General features: G+C 37.0%; 2 protein-coding genes across 2 annotated transcripts in view; one reads left to right on the forward strand and one right to left on the reverse strand.

Moving 5' to 3' along the window:
• The window catches only part of LOC114350207 (uncharacterized), a 60,333-nt gene extending 56,384 nt beyond the window's left edge, over window positions 1-3,949 (reverse strand). Inside the window, exon 1 of the mRNA XM_028300914.1 lies at window positions 3,738-3,949. The gene's annotated coding sequence lies outside the window, so the exon portion shown is untranslated. The remainder of the gene's footprint in view (window positions 1-3,737) is intronic.
• Window positions 3,950-13,432: 9,483 nt separating this feature from the next.
• On the forward strand, window positions 13,433-19,236 carry LOC114350214 (serine/threonine-protein phosphatase 2A regulatory subunit B'' subunit gamma). Its single transcript, XM_028300918.1, has 7 exons — window positions 13,433-13,645; window positions 13,874-14,225; window positions 14,888-15,059; window positions 15,759-15,947; window positions 16,699-16,835; window positions 17,947-18,160; window positions 18,827-19,236. The coding sequence occupies exons 1-7, from the start codon at window positions 13,492-13,494 to the stop codon at window positions 19,055-19,057; spliced, it is 1,449 nt and encodes a 482-aa protein (XP_028156719.1). The 5' UTR covers window positions 13,433-13,491; the 3' UTR covers window positions 19,058-19,236.
• The last annotated feature ends 859 nt before the right edge of the window (window positions 19,237-20,095 follow it).

Below are 20,095 nucleotides of genomic sequence, written 5' to 3' on the forward strand. Positions count from 1 at the left end.
CTCAAGCAACAATGTTGTTAAACTATTACACTATAAGAACACGTTTACATCCATATTTGGTCCGCAGATGCGTCCTATTCCTATTCAATACTTTCCTGTACAAAAACTAGACTTGTCGAGTGTAAGCTTAGATAATGTTGAGAAATGGGTTTGATAATATACTTTTCAAGACTTATCATGTAGAAGAAATAAACACGTTTTAGGACGATTAGGAAACAATAAATATGCAAATCCACCTACAAGGTGGACCGACGACATCGTAAAGGTAGCGGGGAAGCGCTGGCGCAGCCACGCAGGCCGCTACCAATCGATCAACATGGAAGTCTTTGGGGGAGGCCTATGTTCAGCAGTGGACGTCCTATGGCTGAAATGATGATGATGATGATGATGATGAAATTTGTGCAAATATAGGCAGCTAGGCAACGATAGTCTTTGGTTTTGCAAAATAAAGGACATTGACAGCGAACTTTCTATGTATGAAAAAGCGCTTTGTAAAAGCCTACTTGCAAAAAATAAATGAGTTTTATCAGTTTTTTTATGTGATTAGAATAAACCAAGTTTTATCTCATCAAGGATTTCCTGAAGAAATTTTCAAGGCGAGAGTGAATACTGAATAGTCACTTACAGGGCTGTACCATCCTAGACTGCATCCCACTTAACACCAGGTACGATTGTAGTCAAATACCTGTCTTGTGATGAATAAAAATATAAAGATCGTTGATAACTATACTTTTGTATAGTATTGTATATGCAGCTCAAGTCTATTGGCGAGTGCTATACTCGTAATTTAGTACTTTTTTTCATTTATTTATTAAATAAATAAGTATTTAGTTACGTTATAAATATGTAGTTAATTGGGGACAAACCATTGGGGGTCTAGGACACTAAACTGTAATACACAGTCTTTACAAAATTATGTTAACTTGACTTACGAGACATAAAATCCCAGGTCAAATACATGACCCAAGTTAGACCCAGGTCACAATTTATTTATTTATTATGATAGATCATGAGGTCAGAGGCGCAATGACCCTGATGCGCTAAGTGGTTCATAGATCAATCATAGATCAATATTTATAATAGTTGCAATTTATTTATAAACTAGGAAGGTCACTCACTCATTTTACTAAATTATTACGAATCAAAAGAGAGAATCCTTTGACATATTTAGCTGAAAGACAGTCAGCGTCAGTTACAGAGGTTCTAACTGATTTTCGCCCGTATCCACAAACATTACTATGAGGTCTCACAGTCACAGGGTGACACATGAACCAATCACAAAGTTCTAGCTGTGCGCCCGATTTGCTGCTTCACTTAAGCAAGCATAGTTTTTGAATACCTATGGGCGTTTGTTACAGATCTGTGGCTGAGTTCCAGCACCTTACTTTAACCGTAATTTTTTATCGTACCGTATCTTAAGCGGTGCTTTCGAATGGAGTTTGACAGACTTTTGACTTTTGTTATAGCACAGAATAATAATGTACTACGTAAAAATAATATGGTGCAACGCAGCCTAAACGAAGAGACGAAAAGGTGTAAATATTTAATGAAATTGCGTTATAAAGATAATAACTTATTATTTGCTTAATAAGCAAAGAATACCTGGGACTTTCGCTTATCAAATTAAAAGTAAAAGTGTTTAATCATAAAGATTCCTAAAGGATTTTATTGATATAATTAATTATGTTAATTAAGTCTGTGAGAAACTTTGCATTAGCAAAATAATTACACCTGCGTGACTATAGTTTTTGTTGATTACTGGTATTGATAAATTAAGTAGGTACTCGTATCAATATTAAATCTCGCTGTTTTTGCTTAGATATAACTTGTAGCAGAGTAAAGTTTTTTCTATGGTTGTAGGTACCTTTTGTAGGTGATCTCAATTCTACATAAAAACTGTACTAGTTTATAATTATACAGGGTGTTCCGTAATTAATCCGTTATTTTTTTTAAGTTATGAAATATGACCAATTTCAGTTATTCATGCCTGAACTTAATGACTGTTCGGTGCGATTTAGGCTCATCTACCTCTAGAATCAGTCTGACGTGCTAATTTTGGAACACCCTGTATATTCGAAGTCATAGTGAGTACACTATACGAGACAGTAAAATAATTTGGTTTAGTTTCTTATAAATACATAATTATTGGAAATTGTTATTGTTTATTAATTAATATCTATCGCATATTTCTTACTTCACTTAACAAACAACTCGTGCATAATTGCTAATTAGCTTTCTCTACATTTAATTATGAATTTTCCAATATAACACCATTTCTCATTCTGCCTAGAAAGGCAATGGAAGATTTATCTACAATTTCAGCTCGAATTTTCGTTTTGGAGATGACTCTACATATTTTTATTTACGTAGTGCCAAAATAACTGTTCAGAAAGTTCTTTAAATAAATATGGAATTTTCTGAAAACAATTTTATGTTTATTTTTAGTAGGTAACTCTACATCCATTTTCACCTATAATCTGCCCAGTCCTGAATCTGCTTTTTACCTGAGTCTATCCTTTAGAAACCTTTTTCAGCTTTACCTAGACTTTGACTAGACTCTACATATTTTACAAAGATATTTCACAAAAAATCCGCTCAGTTCTAAACCTACTTGACTGATACCCTTTTCAAACCTGTTTCAGTTTTACCTGGATTTAAGACTCTACATATTCAGGTACTAACCGAAAATCTGCCCATTCCTAAACCTGCATTTGATTAAGATCCTTTTCATGTCTATTTCAAATTTACCTGGATTTCAGACTCTACATAAATTACCTAAAACCCGCCCAGTCGTAAACTCGCTTGTTTGACTGGCAGGTCAATTAAAAATGCGAATGCCAAGTCCGGAATCTTAGGCAATAGAGACAAAAGCTCTACCTACTCACTCAGGTCTTATTGGCGCGAGCTTTTGCAAAAAGGTTTCTAAAGCTCTACCGCTCGTTAGTGTGGATTCTAGGTATATTTTCATTGTATTTCTGAGTTTTATTGTTCACTTTAGTCGGTAGTACCGCTGAACTCTACATATTTGTTTGGGAATTTTCTGTTACAGAACTTAGAGCTTTTCGAGAACATTGGGAGAGCGTTTTAGCATGTTTGACACTTATTCAGAAGCACATAATGTAATCCTATTTCATGGTAAGTTGATATAAAATAATTCAAGGAAGTTATGTGTAGGCTAAGTAATACTGAGTACTTACCTACAAATACAAGCTTTAAATGAAAAACTTTAACTCAAGTTCGCTGGCATATTAAGATTGGATTTGAAACTAAACTTATCGATGAAGTAGGTATACGTAATAGCTATAGTTAAAAGATTTGCACAAGCCTTAACTGTGGTCGTCCTTCAAGCGATAAGTTTAGCTTTAGCTAACTCCGATATAACTCATTGTTATAGAACTGGTCCAAATATCTACATACACAGCACCGGAGCTGTCTGTCCGACATTCACATTTTCTTCAGTCGCCTGGCATTCCGCTAAAGTTGGACAAGGCCGAAGAGATTTCTTGAATGAATACCACATAAAAAACTCAACAAAACCACAGTATCAGCCTTACAGAACGAGCACCAATAACAAATTTAATTTTCAATTGCACAATTGTTGACAAATGGTCTCTGGGTCCAGAATGCGATCCGCCTTGCAAAAGTTTGCTGCTCAACCCTTTCGAAAAGAACTCGGCTAGATAACCGACTCGTAGAAACAGAGCCCTTCTCAATTCGGCCGCGTAGCGAGCGCTTACCTTTACAGAAACTGCGTGTTTTGGTGTCGCATTTATCCTTGCACTGTACTATAAACACATGTGTTCATAAAACTTTATTTGTCACGGTAAAATCGTTATGCCACCACTGAACACTGCCCGAACGCACGGCGATTAATTTTTGTCACTGATCGGAGCGGTTGGCAAGACGTCCGCGCCCCACGACGTCTCACGCATAACTGAGAGCGGAAACTGGCTTGGCAAGTCAGCGGCGCCCGCGCAGCGAACGGATGGTCCGGTTCACGCTTGCGTTTCGTTTCCTCGCCTTTTGTCATACGAATCGGTCTCACCTCTTACGTGGATTATGCAACGGATTTTAGTATGATGAGTGATATACCGTGTTGTGTTACTATCAATTTGTGTGAGAGTGTGAAATTCGGTTTATGTTAACAGAAGTGCTAAACGCATTAAGCTTTTGTAGAGGCGTAGACTGTAAATAATTTACTGATGTAGCAATATTGCCGCTACTGGGCTGCGGTTACATAAATAAAAAGTCTCTAGCTACCCTACGATGAACTTCGAGTTGCGTGACAAAAAACGGACTCTACATTCACGCGGTCTCTGTCTACCCGCTAATTATTGGCTATAGAGACGTACAGCTGATATGAAACAAAAAACTCGTCTTGCCCCGGGAACTACCTTAGGTATAACATCACCTTTGATGGTTAATTTTCAAGTTGTTATTAAGTAATAACAACTTCTAAATAACAATATAATTGCATAAAGTTTCCAACATTACTACTACCGTCAATTTATTCTCATGACTCTACATTTGGAAAACGAGTATGATAAACACAAAAATCTACATAATAGAAAAGGGAAGTCGTGGATGTACCGTAAATAGTCCCAATTCTCTCCTAAAGCAGTTCTATTTTAAAAACTATTAAAGCTCACCCACTAAAGTTCGGTAAAATAATGCAGAAAGTATCAAAATTATTAAAGGGCGTGTGTGTTAAAAATCTGTACATAGAAAAAAAACTAGGTTAAAAATCCTTGATATTAGAAGTTTTCTTATTATGAGCAGAGTCGGATCCATTTCTGGAAAATCACGTAGGTAGGTATAAGACTTAGAAAACTCTTTTTGAGTAAAAAAATAAAGTCCTTGTGAAAAGCCAAAAAAGATATGACATTATCACGTAATGGTCTACATTAATTTTATACTTCAGTTACAATACTTTTTACTTTAAAAGAAATCACGCGTTTTACTCAACAAATAATATTGATGATGATGATGATGAACACTGTTAAATCATGCGCTATGTAATGAAACTTCCTCGCGTTTTAGACGCTCTACTTAGTAACGTGCGCGTGCGCCGGTAACATCGATCATGGGGTTTATGAGTTTCACTTGTATTACATAATGAGATGCGAAAATGTACTAATATATCAGTTTACAGTGCGTTTTATATGTAGAGTTTAATGTAAACAAGAGTTGAAGTAGATTGTTGAAGATTAATTAAATAATTACGAGCATATCACAGACCTAACATGTTGATCTAAAGTTGTCCAATTTTTACTTGCAAAATTAGAGCGTCTTTTCAACCGACTTCAAAAAAGGAGGAGGTTCTCAATTCGACCAGTATGTTTTTTTTTTCTATGTTTGTTACGCGATAACTCCGCCAATTATGAACCGATTTGAACAAATCTTTTTTCGGCGTATAGGTAATACCTCTATTATTAAATTTAAATGGGACCACCCATTTAAATTTAATAATAGAAAAAACAACCCCCAAGGGTGGAAAATTGGGGATGAACTTTTTTATACGCAATATCTCCGCCGATTATAAATCAATTTGAACGATTATTTTTTTGTTGAATAGGTATTATCAAAAGGGTGGTTTCATGCGAATTTGAAGAAAATAGTTCACCCCCAAGGGTGGAAAATTGGGGATGAACTATTTTATATGCAATATTTTTAATTTTTAGTAGTCATTTTTATGTAGAGAACTACTTACTACTGTCAAACGAACGGTTCATGATTACATTCAACTAAAAATTTCAGCATCCCATGTAGTTGTCATAAGAACAGTAATTTAATAGGTAATTTAGTACATAACAAGAATTAAAGAAGATTGATGAACATTAAAAGATTTACGATAAAATTAAAGAGATATGGTACGAGCAGCTACAGAACAACGAGCCTTTTTCCTTTCATAAGTCGGTTAAAAATTTGGATCACAGAAAACTTTGCGATTCATTTCATACAATAATATTGCAACTCTACGATAACAGTCATAGCTTCAAAAGCTAAAAGCTTATCGGGAACCCGCATTTTTCTTTATCACCCGCATTGATGATAGTTATTCATTAAGAAACAATATCGTAGCCTTCTTATCTATTACACAAAAAACTTTTAAGTACAGTAAATATTAGATAACCTGTGTCTTTAGAATAAAACTTGTGTCTTTGCTTGCTGCATCGCTTACCTAAAATAACTTCAAAACACGATAACTATAACTTATGAGAAAGCACTTTATAATACAATTTGTTTCCTTAACACGGGTGTGTACTTACCTCAAATAGCTAAAAATCACGTAAACCAATATGTGTGTAGTTAGTCGACTTACAACTTTTCACAGGCTTATTTAACTGAACCATTAGATTAAAAAAACATAAATGAATAGTAAACTCAAGAAAAGTGAGGCACTTCATGACCTATTTCATAGTTTTTATATTGACGAGATATAACATTGGATGACATTATGATTTTTTCCTCATTTTAGACGAACCCCTTTTATGAACACTATAAATCTAGTCAAGGCCTAGATTCTAGGCTTAAGGCCTTTAACCTGAAGAAACAATTACTTACTGACCAATTAAGTCAAACTTTTTACACCCTAGTTGAACTCTGGTTTAAATTGTCATTTAGTATGGTAATGTCATTTTAATCCAATGTTCATCCTGGGTGTAACTTTTTATTAATAAGGAGGTAGTTTTAGTATGTCCAACTCTACATACTAAAACTAGACCCCATTCATCAATGTCCTAACAGCTTAAAATTACGTTTAAATAGGAAATAATGAGATTTCGTGCATAACTTTTGCATAACCCTTACGTGTTGTTATCGAATGGTTCTGTACAATTTGTTCTTAATTAGCTCATTTTGCAATTATAATTATGCGTTACGGACTTTCTTTAGTATTATTCTCGTATTAGAAAGGTTACTTTGTATTACGAGTTTGATTTGTTATTGAATAGGAAATAAGTATAATCATTTATTTTTTCTAGCAGGCAGCGCAGTCAGCAGTCGCTGACATAGCCCAACGGATTAGCAAGCTGAAGTGGCAATGGGCAGGGCACATAGTACGCAGAACTGACGGCCGATGGGGCAGAAAGGTTCTGGAATGGAGGCTGCGTACCGGAAAACGCAGCGTGGGACGTCCACCTACAAGGTGGACCGACGACATCGTAAAGGTAGCAGGGAAGCGCTGGACGCAGGCCGCTACCAATCGATCAACATGGAAAGCATTGGGGGAGGCCTATGTTCAGCAGTGGACGTCCTATGGCTGAGATGATGATGATGATGATGAGGCAACGCAGGACCGGTCATTATGGAAATCCTTGGGCAGGCCTTTGTCCAGCAGTGGACGTCATTTGGCTGAAATGAACGAACGAATTTTCTAGCTTTATGAAGCTTGCATAATATCAAGTAATAAAATTGGGCTGTTTTTTCAAAGTGACAACTCAAGCTCTAAAATGCTCTAAATTATTCTTAAAAACATTTTGCTTTATTAAAGATATGATATGTTAGTTTATTGCCTAACCCAAGTAACAATTTTTATTTTGGTATAATGAGTTTGATATAACTGCTTGTAGTTATAGGTACCTACATCAGTGTATGCATATTGTGATCAATCCAATCATATCACTTATTATAAATTAAATTGTGAAAATAAAAAGGAAACAGTACATAATTCAAAATTAATATAGGCCAACGAGGCGGAAATTAAAGCTTCCTTGAAACTTGCGTGTTAATTATAAATATTAGTAAGTTATAAATAAACAAGGTCCGTGTAATGCATCTATACATTCTAATTATATTATTATAAAAGCAAAAGCAACTTTCTAAATATATATAACTCAAAGGTGACTGACTGACTGACTGACATAGAGATCTATCAACGCACAGCCCAAACCACTGGACGGATCGGGCTGAAATTTGGCATGCAGGTAGATAGATGTTACGACGTAGGCATCCGCTAAGAAAGGATTTTAAGAAACTCCACCCCTAAGGGGATAAAAAAAACATGTTTTAAATATGATAGAATCAGTCAGATTCAAATAGCAAAACAGAAAATCGTATTGCAGTTTAATTAAGGCAGATATACCTACAGGGTGGAAACGATAAGAGTGATCTCACTCGATTATTTCTAAACTATACGAGATATTGAAAAACTGATTACTGATCCTAAAAATGCTTCACGAGCTCTTTCAAACGGTACCAATAATAGATTACAGAATCAGTTGGATGTATCCGAAAATTCAATGTTTTCAGCTTCCATACTAAATGTAGGTATGCCAGCCACACAATATTAGAAGTGTTATTTTGTTATTATAATAAACACTTAAAATGAACTCGTAAATTGCATTCTTATTTAAATTTATTAATGGAAAACATTGGTTTTAGGCTTAACTTGCTATAATATTATCAAAACATGAGTGCCATGACTGTGGCAGTACAAAATGTATGGAAGCTGGAAACATTGAATTTTCGGATAGATCCAGTTTATTTTGTAACTTATTATTGGTACCGTTGGATTGAGCTCGTGAAGCACTATCAGGATCAATAACCAGTTTTTGGACATCTTGTATAGTTTTTAATATTATGTGGTTTTACAAAATGTATGGAAGCTGGAAATACTGATTTTTCGGGTAGATCCAGTTTATTTTGTAACCTATTATTGGTACCGCTGGATAGAGCTCATGAAGCACTTTCAGGATCAGTAACCAGTTTTTTAGAAATGATCGAGTGAGATCACTTATCGTTTCCACCCTGTATACCTAATGTTATTTTGATGTAGAAAATACTCGTATTTTCAAAACTTATTCATTGATTTATCTACTTTTAAAATAAACCGCAAGTAAAATAAGATAATTGAAAATTCCAATCTGCGATAAATTTTGCTTTTGATTACTCTGATAAAAGTGAAATGTGCCTGATCACTGTAACTCAGTTAATTTATTTGTCATTTCACTTATAATAAATGTTGAACATCATCAAATATGTGATTGACGAATTCAATTAACAATTAAACCAATATTTTAAAAATGAGTGGATTCTGAAAGTTTTTCCAATGTTGATTCATTACATTCCTTTCTTTTTATGTTTTTATCTCAATTCAATATTTCCCACATTCATTGAAATGTATCATGAATTAGTTAGTTAACACATTTTTGGGGTAAAAACCTTTCCTTTAATGAAATGAAGTTTAGAACTAGGCTTTTAAATGGTAATATAGTATAGTAATATTGGTGGGAAGTGGGGATGCATACGTTTGAAAGTGCTTGTCGCGGGTGGGTCGATTTTTATGATGACCAGTGTATTTGTCAAATACAAAAAATAATTTTAATATATGACAGAAAAAGCTAGTCTATACCATAGTCCAAACATGCAAGTTTGTGATTATAGATAGATATTATTCGCCTGTTTACTATTTTACGTAAACGGATTTGGGTGAAACTACAACACTGTTAAAGCTTCTACATCAATATCACATAAATACATAGATATTAATTACTTAGTTTTTGTCGAATCCTGCATGTATAGAAAAACGCTTTTATTGAACTGCATGAACATGAAAGTGTAGTACACTCATGTGCGATATGGTTTTACAGCATGACGTCATGCATGGGAGGGTGTTACTTTCTACATAAGAAATTACTAATTATAACGTCTCTATTAAGTACAGTTCATTATTTATGCAACACTATAAGTACCTACTCAATTAGTAATTAGTTAGCTCAAGACCGAACGCGATGGAGGACTGTTGTGGACGCCCTCTGCCCCATCTAGGGGACGTAGGACCTTAAGTCAAGTAGGTCAATCAGTACTTTTGTACAGTGCAGCAGTGTCGACACCGCCTTCCCCTTCATATTCGTTTCAAGTAACTGTCCTCACCATAGGTTGTCTGGAAGAAATCGCATCATAGCAATAAGACCGCCTAATTGTACCTTGTGTGTTCCTTTTTTTCTGTTATGTTATTTGTTTGGTGTGCAATAAAGTGTATTTATTATTATTACTTTGACTACGTACGCGTACACAAAAAAATATTCCCGTGCAAATCGTAAAAATAAATAGGTATCAATATTTTGGGCTAGATTCCTGAAGATTCCGCTGTAGGCAATGAATCTTGAACAAAATACGAAATCTCATGTTCGGTTCCAGGCAGACCTTGATAGAGTAAACTATATTTTCATATCATAACATTGTCACGATTGGTGCCTCGTGAAATCTGCAAACAATAGAGAAGATAATGTGTTATTTCGTACATATTAATTTTTTATTAATATAGTAATTTGCATAGGGCGCAGTGAAACCTTAACCGCCTTAACGCAGCGCGAAAGCGACCGCAGCCTCCTGCCTATCGGTATGTCACTGATACTGATTACATAGAGATACTGGAAGATAACTGAAAAGAAAACTTAAAAGTTTAAGTCTTGCAAGGACAAATAATTATCGTTTATGTGCATTTTACATTATTAAAATATGTGTACCTACTCCAGTTTCTGAATTAAGATTTTTAAGCATGAGCTTAATCTTCTACTTAAGTATGAATTTATGTAGAATACAGAGGCATCTATAAGAATTAGGAGGCTCAAGGTTAAAAATCTTGATAATTAAAAAAAGGGGATAGTACTTATCTTATACTTACTCTTCAATTGAAATTGAAAACTATTTCTAGTTTCTTTTTTTTTCATGTAGCTATACTTAGACGACAGCCGTGTAAAAGCGATTATGCTGTGAAAACAAATCAATTTTATGACTTAAATAGCGCTCAAGTATGTCTATGTTTATTTAAAAAACTTTATTGCACAGAAAAGAGTACTCATGAAAGTTTTCAGGCCCGTTTTTATCCAGCTCATTATTGAGATGTAAACAATGTTTCAGAACAAGTTACTTCTAGTAAAACCTACATCCGTATCACCCAATAAGTTTCACTTGCAACAGCGCACGTAGCTCACCGCAGCGCTGCCATTGTGATACTGTCAAAGTGGGCCAAGATCAAACCATAAGTTTTGTTCAATTATGGGAAATATGAAAAGTGTAGAAGAAAGTTGATGATGGAAGTGGAACCACATAGCGTGGGTGATATTAAGGATCGTAATTATTAGGTATAGTGAAATAAGAGTGTAGGATTTTATTTTAGAGATTTTAATGTATGATTTGTCCTTTTCTTGACTGAAAATTGCAACTTATTCCAGTGAAATTAAATCGAAAACTTCTCAAGCTATTATGAAGCTAAATTGGATCGAGATGATCCATGTTGACTATTCATAAATATTTAATTGAGAAAAAGTAATCAATGTGATTAAAGCTCACTACGAACATTCTTGAATACATATAACGAGATTTCTACGGAAAATCTAAAGTTCGAATACCTAAGGAAATGCCTCCATAAATAGGTACCTACTTTAAATATATGGGCCTTAAATCACGCAAATCTTCTAAAAGATGTCTCGTATTTTTGAGTAGGTACATCATCATCATCATCATCAACAGCCCTTTACAGTCCACTGCTGGACTATGAGCCTCCTCCACTATAGTGGAGGGTTTTGCCATAATCCCCACGCTTGGCAGGCGGGTTGGAGATCGCAGTTTAAAAGATTGATGTTTTTCAGAGAGCGCTGCTGCCCGTTCTCTGTTTGATGTGTGGACCCTAAGTCGCCTCTTACGACACCCGCGGGAAGAGTAGGGGTTTGAGTAGGTACATTAAACACCAATATTACATACCTACTTGTTGAATTGCTCTTTGCAAAAAGAACCCATAAAACATCTACGGACTTTTATTTTCTAAAAATAGTAATTCTAAAACGGCAATATCGCAGACCACCCCACCATAAGTACGTATTTAGCTACCCCCACATGCTATTCAGGTTCTAGCACTAATTAGGACGGAAATTATGATCCTGCATGGCGCATTTATAAATAAAACGTCTATGTTATAAGACCATGTTTATGTTAATCGAAAAATTTAAATTTAAATGTAGAATGGGCAGGACGGATGTCAATATTTGTGCCTAGTTAGCTAAATTTATCATTCTGTGATCGTTTTTTAGTACATAATTACCTAATAATCACTGCGATATTATAAGCATGCTTATTATACCAAGATATTACTGGTGTATAACTTTACCTGTGGTACCAAATACCAATCTATGAAACATTCTAAACGTATACTAATATTATAAAGCTGAAGTGTTTGTTTGTTTGTTTACTTGAACGCGCTAATCTCAGAAACTACTGGACCGATTTGAAAAGTGCTTGACGAGCTCTTTCAAACAGTACCAATAATAGATTACAGAATTAACTGGATCTATCCGAAAATTCAATGTTTTCAGCTTCCATACTAAATGTATGCCTGCCACACAATATTAAAAGTGTTAATTTTTTTTTATTATAATAAACACTTAAAATTAATTCGTAAATTGCATTCTTATTTAATGGAAAACATTGGTTTTAGGCTTTACTTGCTATAATATTATCAAAACATGAGTACCATGACTGTGGCAGTACTAAATGTATGGAAGCTGGAAACATTAAATTTTCGGATAGATCCAGTTTATTTTGTAACTTATTATTGGTACCGTTGGATAGAGCTCGTGAAGCACTTTCAGGATCAGTAACCAGTTTTTGGATATCTTGTATAGTTTTTAATATTATGTGGTTTTACTAAATGTCTGGACGCTGGAAATATTGAATTTTCGGATAGATGCAGTTTATTTTGTAACCTATTATTGATACCGTTGGATAGAGCTCATGAAGCACTTCCAGGATCAGTAACCAGTTTTGGAATATCTTGTATAGTTTAGAAATAATCGAGTGAGATCACTTATCGTTTCCACCCTGTATACCATCCACGATACGAGTAATAGAAGCAGAGCTACAATGAAAAATGTTGCAAAAACGGGTTTTCACGCGTACGAAGTCGCGGGCGCAGCTAGTTATAAATAGTTTTTAAACCTTGATTTAAAACAGAATGACCTGCGCCCACATAATTATATTTATTGTTCGAAAATAATACTACCTGAGGAAAATACAGTTTATAAAGCTTTTAATGAGAAATACACACATGTAATCAATTTATTGTGAGTGCATCGTCTTTCAGTGTAATTTTCACAAAACTAGTTAGTTAGTTAGTTCCATACAAAAGATTTTACAAATTTCACAAAAATAAAGGAAATGGCGTAAAAGCGACATCTAGTAATGATTTTTAATACTAATAACGTCGTTTCGGTTTACGGTTTTACAACAAACATTAAAATAAATAAACGAATTAACATAAACATTATTTTATGTTTTTTATTATTATTAATTTCAGATTTATTATAATAGTGAACAAAAATATGGAAAAAATCAAGACAATGGTTAAGAAATGCATAAATCTTAAAACGTAAACAAGATCTAAATCTTGTCGAGCGTGAAACGAGACGTGCATGTACAATCAAAATGTCACCATGACAACAGTGTAATTGTTTTTGGCGTAGTAAAATCGTAATGTTTTGAGGCATATTTTAAATGAAAATGATGTCGGACGTAGCTAAAAAGAACAAAAACGACGACAAAGTCAACAACAATGCCACGAGTGAAGCAAAACCTTTGGATGAGAGTGAAATAAAGCTAAACAATGAGCTCAAGGCTCGACTCCGAAAGTACATCAAGAAGTTGGATGGTAAACACTCAAATTACACATTTTTCACACTATTTACATATAATTTGGTTTATGTTTGTCATATAAAAGAATATTCAAGTCATTAAGCTTTAGTGGTTACTCTTTAAAATGATAATTTTGCAATTTATTCTTCAACCGTCTTTGTGCGAACTTGGCGACTGATCAAAGAAGATACATTATTGTGAACTCTATTTAATTTTATGAATTACTTAACATGTGTTTTTACAGACACTGGCACAAGCATAACAAAAGAAGAAGGCGATAAAATAGAAGTCGAAACATTCAAACAGCTTTACAAACCGAAATTGGAAGCTGACGAAGAATCGTACAAAAAAATCCCGAAATTCTACTTCAAACTTCCCCGAACCGATGACACTTTAGCACAGAAGTTGAGAGAAGAGACCCGAGCCCAGTTTTTGCAGAAAAAAAGCAAAGAATTGCTGGATAATAGCGAATTAAAACATCTATGGAGTTTACTGGAGAAGTCCAACGGAAGTTATAGTATGTCCAATAATGACGAGCTGATGATCGACTATTTTCAGTTCAAGAAGATCAGGGATGAGGCTGGACCTAAATATAGGTTAATATTATCATAATTCTGTACCCAGAGATGAGAGAGCTGAGATATTTTTTTTACTCCATTTTATTGCAATCTTCAGGGGGGCATTCAGCAATATTTTTATTCTAACTGTAGCATAACCGTTAGACCGTAGTACTTATTATTATTCTGTGTCACTGTCAATACAATCAGCTGCAAGCACATCAATATTAAATTTTATCTCATAGACAAGTTAATAGCATGTATCCTACCTCTAAATGCTTGCCTAGAGGCTTTGAGGGGCCTCGATATGGGCGGCAAATCCTAAATAACATGAGAAATGGCCGATAAGATTTCAAAGTACCTATAGATCTTAAAATACTAAATATCTTTACAGTTGAGATAAAGTATAGTGCAAAAACATCTAAACATGTTTTTAATTTTGCTAGTAGCTTCCTACCTGTGAAATATTTCTCCTTCATCAACCATTACATTAAAAGTAATTAGGTACTATATTATGTTATTGTGTTGTGTAAAGTTCACGGGTTGCTTACATTATAATATTATGCATGCTGTGGTTATCGTTTGTGTGGGAGCAGTTAGCTAGAGACCTTTGGCCTTATTTTTTAATTGTGTTTAATACTGTATCTCATGTTGATAGCCCAATAAAAATAAATAAATAAATAAATACCATATTTATTCAGGCCATACTTCACCGCAGAAGTTTTTGGTCGTCTGCAAGCTGCCGAAGGGAGCATGGGCCGCGTGCGTGGTGTGTCTCTCTTCAACTACGTCATGCGACGCGTGTGGCTACAACAAACGAGGATTGGGCTGTCGCTGTATGACGTCACTGGACAGGGATACCTTACGGAACATGTGAGTATGAGAGGATTTTTAAATGCGTTCTATCAAATCTGAAACTTTATTTATGTAAAATGCTAAAAGGTTGCTTGAAGCAGGTTTTGATAAAAACTAAAACAGTACCAAGGATTTTTCTTGTTGGAAGTTTATTTCTACCTTTATTATTCACTTGTATTGAAGGAAAACCCCGCAATGAAATTGCGAGAGACTAAAAATATCACTGCCTAGATAGTGTCACTTTAAATGATTTTAATAAGGCCAAGAGGTTTATTTACATGTTTTGATGTTGAATCGTAGCATTGACAAAGGTTCATCATCATCATTTCCATCCACTGCTGAACAACTAGTGGTGACTGAGTTTGTTCCGACGTTTCTTCTCAGCACTTGCCATAATTATGTTTGTCTCAAAGCGCTGGTAGGGCCCAAAAGATAAGGTGACCTGTAAAGTGCCCCATAAGGGCTACCTTTTTTTTATTTACTATATTTTGACATTCATAAGTGCCACCAGTGGTCTAAAATAAATAAAATATTTTTGATTGGATTTCAACATAGGCCTCCAATGACTTCCACATTTCACGGTTGGTAGCGGCCTGCATCCAGCGCCTTCTACCCTGCCCGCCCTCTACCTTTATCAGGTCGTCGGTCTACCTTGCGGGTGAACGTCCAGTTGACAAAGGTTGTGACTTGTGACATATCTGGTTATGTGTTTGTCAGGATCTAGAGAGCTACATAGCCGAGCTGGTTCCGTCTCTGGCAGCTCTAGACGGACTGGACTCTTCATTCAGCTCGTTCTACGTGTGCACCGCAGCCAGGAAGTTTCTGTTCTTCCTGGACCCTCTTAGGGTGGGACGCGTTAGGATACAGGACGTGCTGTCGTGTTCTTTCTTGGATGATTTGCTGGAGGTAAGATTTAAGCTTGTATTTGCAAATTAAAATCCCGCCGGTAATAAACTTTTCACGATAACACTAGTTGGCGCCACTGCTGCACTGTAGCGACGAATTTAATCGCCAAGCGACATGGCGTGAAGACCCTACTCTACTATGATGCACCACACTAATGGATTGAAAATGCCATAAGCCTTTTTTAAAGCGCCAGTTACCACTAGTTATCGCCACTGTCGTGGCCACTGTACAGTGGTGCCAACTGGTGAGCGCATCCTAGACTGCATCTCACTTGTTATTACATTAGACTCTCTAGCTACACTCTATCAATAAGTGAAACATCATATTAATCTGTAAATAAGGAGCTTCTCAAAATAGTCAAAATTTTGTTATTTCGTTGAAGAAAAAACTCACAACACTCGGACTTTGCCGTTTTCGGAACCAATAAATTAAACACGATTTGATTTTGATTTGATAAGTCACTTATGTTTTGCAATTAATCTTTTAATTTTTATAACTAAAGCCCGGTCTGTGAGCACGTAGAATTTTGTCCAATGACCCCAAGCTACCCATCCTTATCGCTCGCGCGTAATTATATTGCTGTCGCGACTGTGCGACGGGCGCCCGCAGTGAGTGTGCGAGAGCGACAGCAACATAGTTACGCGCGAGCGATAAGGATGGGTAGCTTGGGGTCATTGGACAAAAATCTACGTGCTCACAGACCAGACTATACTTTTACTCGGTAACTATTAAACTACTACCCTCATTCCAGCTGCGCGAGGAAGACCTCCCAATGGAGCTGCAAGAACAGAACTGGTTCAGTGCAGCGTCTGCCCTAAGAGTCTACGGCCAGTATCTCAACCTGGACAGGGACCACAATGGTATGCTGAGCATCAACGAGCTGGCTGGGTGAGTTACTGGCAGAGCCAATATGTACTTGTCAAGGGGGCCCCCTTTTACGCTAAAAATTTTCATCTTCATCGTGCCCGGACGACGAACGAACATCAGCTGTTTTGACAAATCGTATCGCGTTGTCGTTTTGACAGCTAGTTGAAACGAAGCACAGACGTAAACGTAAAGCTAAATATCTCATGTGACAATGAAAATACTAGGAAGATACGTCCGTTACCGTGATACCAAATTTTCACCTCAGCTGGAATGAAAAACATATGTAGCGCGTATGTATTGGAGACGTTAAAAATTAGCGTAATCGGGGCACAGGGATGTTTCCTGGGCAAAAAACAAGAGTTTGAATTAGTCCGTCAGTTAACTTTTCGAAAAATACTCGACAAGTATTTTTCCCTTTTTCAATCTAATGAAAACGAAAGAGATAAACCGCGCCTATAAGAAGAGGCCCGTGACGTCAAGGCGTACTTAAAAGTGTAGCACTTCGAGACGTCAGATGGAACTTCAACGCACCATAACTTCGTAATTATTTGTTTGACTGACAAATAAAAATATACGTGTCCAATATTTTTTGATAGTGTTATTTACGGACTAAGTTTTTTTTTTAGGAAACTAGCCAATAGGAAAGAAGCGACGATACCCGAACGGTGAAGGTGTCGGACTGGCCGACTCGTGATCCGAGGAACACGGGTTCGATTCCTCGGATCTCAAGTCGGCCAGTACGGCGCCTGTAAGATCAATAATTGTTCGGTGAATGCGCTAATTTTCATTCCTAAGGATAACAAAAATTAAAAATTTAATTATTGAGAATCATTTGATCCATACATAGATGTAATAAATTGTGTATACCTTGCATACTCCCTGTTGGTCCATCCTACTAATATTATAAATGCGAAAGTTTGGATGTCTGGATGTTTGGATGTCTGCATGTTTGTTACTCTTTCACGCAAAAAAAACTGAACGGTTTTAATGAAACTTTACAGTATCATTGTTTATAACCCAGAATAATATATAGGCTATAAATTATGACGATATGTGACAAACTAAATTTCAAGCGGGTGAAACCGCGTGCAAAAGCTAGTGTAATAAAGAATTTGAATTTGTTTTTTTACAGCTACGGGTCAGGCACGCTAACCCGCGCGTTCCTTCAACGCGTCTTCCAACAATGTCTGACGTACGACGGGGAAATGGACTACAAGACCTACTTAGACCTGGTGCTAGCCCTGGAAAACAGGAAACAGCCGGCAGCCCTGGCCTATCTGTTCCGAGTGTTGGACATCAACTCGCAGGGGTATCTGGACGCTTTCACACTAAATTATTTCTTCAAGGTAAGGTGATATTGTCCGTAAGACAAGGGGCACATTGTCCGAAAGACAAGGGGCACATTGTCCGAAAGACAAGGGGATATTGTCCGTGAGACAAGGGACACATTGCTCGAGCTACAAAGGGCACATTGTCTGAGAGACAAGGGGCACATTGTCTGACAGACAAGAGGCACATTGTCCGAAAGACAAGGGGCACATTATCTGACAGACAAGGGCACATTGTCTGACAGACAAGAGGCACATTGTCCGAAAGACAAGGAGCACATTGTCTGACAGACAAGGGGACATTGCCCGAGCTACAAGGGGCACATTGTCCGAGAGACAAGGGGCACATTGTTCGAGAGACAAGGGGTACATTGTCCGAGAGACAAGGGGCACATTGTCTGACAGACAAGGGGACCTTGTCCGAGAGAAAAGGGGACCTTGTCCGAGAGAAAAGGGGACATTGTCCAAAGGACGAGGAGATATACCCGTTTGCAGTGTCCCGCATAGAACTGAATTGCTCTAATTTGGAATTTTTAATAATTTTGTGTAGTCACTTGACCGTCCAGTTTTGCAGAATCCTAGATTACTGGATCCCGCAAAACTGGATTGCTCTTAATTTGCTGTAAAAGATGTCCAGTTATCAGTTTTATGCAGAAAATAAAGAGTATATTTTTAATTTTCCAGGCAATCCAAGAGCAAATGATCGCCCACGGCGCCGAGCCAGTGAACTTCGACGACGTCAAAGACGAAATCTTCGACATGATCCGACCGCAGCACCCTTCCCGTATCACGCTCCAAGATTTGGTCCGAAGCGGCCACGGGCACACAGCTGTGTCCATACTGCTGGAATTGCATGGCTTCTGGGCGTATGAGAACAGAGAGGCATTAGCAGCGGCCGGCGACCACCAGGCCTGACGTCACGAGCTGTCGGGGGACATCGACAACATTGATCGGCATTTGGAGCAGAATTTGAGGAAGATTCGGCTGTAGAAAAGTGAAATTGTAACAGTGATATGGACAAAATCAGTGTGGTGTTGTCTTCTCGCTTCAAGAACTAGTATAAAAGTGGAACGAGCAATGTTGTGTTCCAGCAGTTGGAAGTAAAATAGCCAATTCCTCTGTGATTGAGGATTCCAGGTGAAGCTTGCTTCCACCTTCAGCCTCATCATCACTTTCCATCAGATGCTCGCTCCGGCAGTTGGAGGTAAGATAGCCAGTTCTTCAATGGTTGAGGATTCCTGGTGAAGCTCTCTTCCGTCTTCAGCTCCATCATGACTCCATCAGGTGAGATTCAGGCCAAGAGTTTCCTCACTGTAGATTCTTCAAAAACTAGTGCTCGCTCATTGACCCAAGACCTGGTCCGAAGCGGCCACGGACACACAGCTGTGTCCATACTGCTGGAATTGCACGGCTTCTGGGCGTATGAGAACAGAGAGGCATTAGCAGCGGCCGGCGACCACCAGGCCTGACGTCACGAGCTGTCGGGGGACATCGACAACATTGATCGGCATTTGGAGCAGAATTTGAGGAAGATTCGGCTGTAGAAAAGTGAAATTGTAACAGTGATATGGACAAAATCAGTGTGGTGTTGTCTTCTCGCTTCAAGAACTAGTATAAAAGTGGAACGAGCAATGTTGTGTTCCAGCAGTTGGAAGTAAAATAGCCAGTTCTTCTGTGGTTGAGGATTCCGGGTAAATCTCGCTTTCACCTTCAACCTCATCATCACTTTCCATTAGATACTCGCTCCAGAGCTGGAGGTAAGATAGCCAGTTCCTCTGTGGTTGAGAATTCCGGGTGAAGCTCGCTTCCACCTTCAGCCTCATTCAAAATCAAAATCAAAAATATTTATTCAGTTTAGACCACAAGTGGCACTTATGAACGTCAAATATAAAAAAAGAAAAGGTAGCCTTTATAGGGCACTTTACATATCTCCTTGGGTCATCACTTTCCATC

This window comes from Ostrinia furnacalis, unplaced genomic scaffold, assembly GCF_004193835.3.
Source record: "Ostrinia furnacalis isolate ACB-3 unplaced genomic scaffold, ASM419383v2 OfSCF0817, whole genome shotgun sequence".
Classification (NCBI taxonomy): Eukaryota; Metazoa; Arthropoda; class Insecta; order Lepidoptera; family Crambidae; genus Ostrinia; species Ostrinia furnacalis.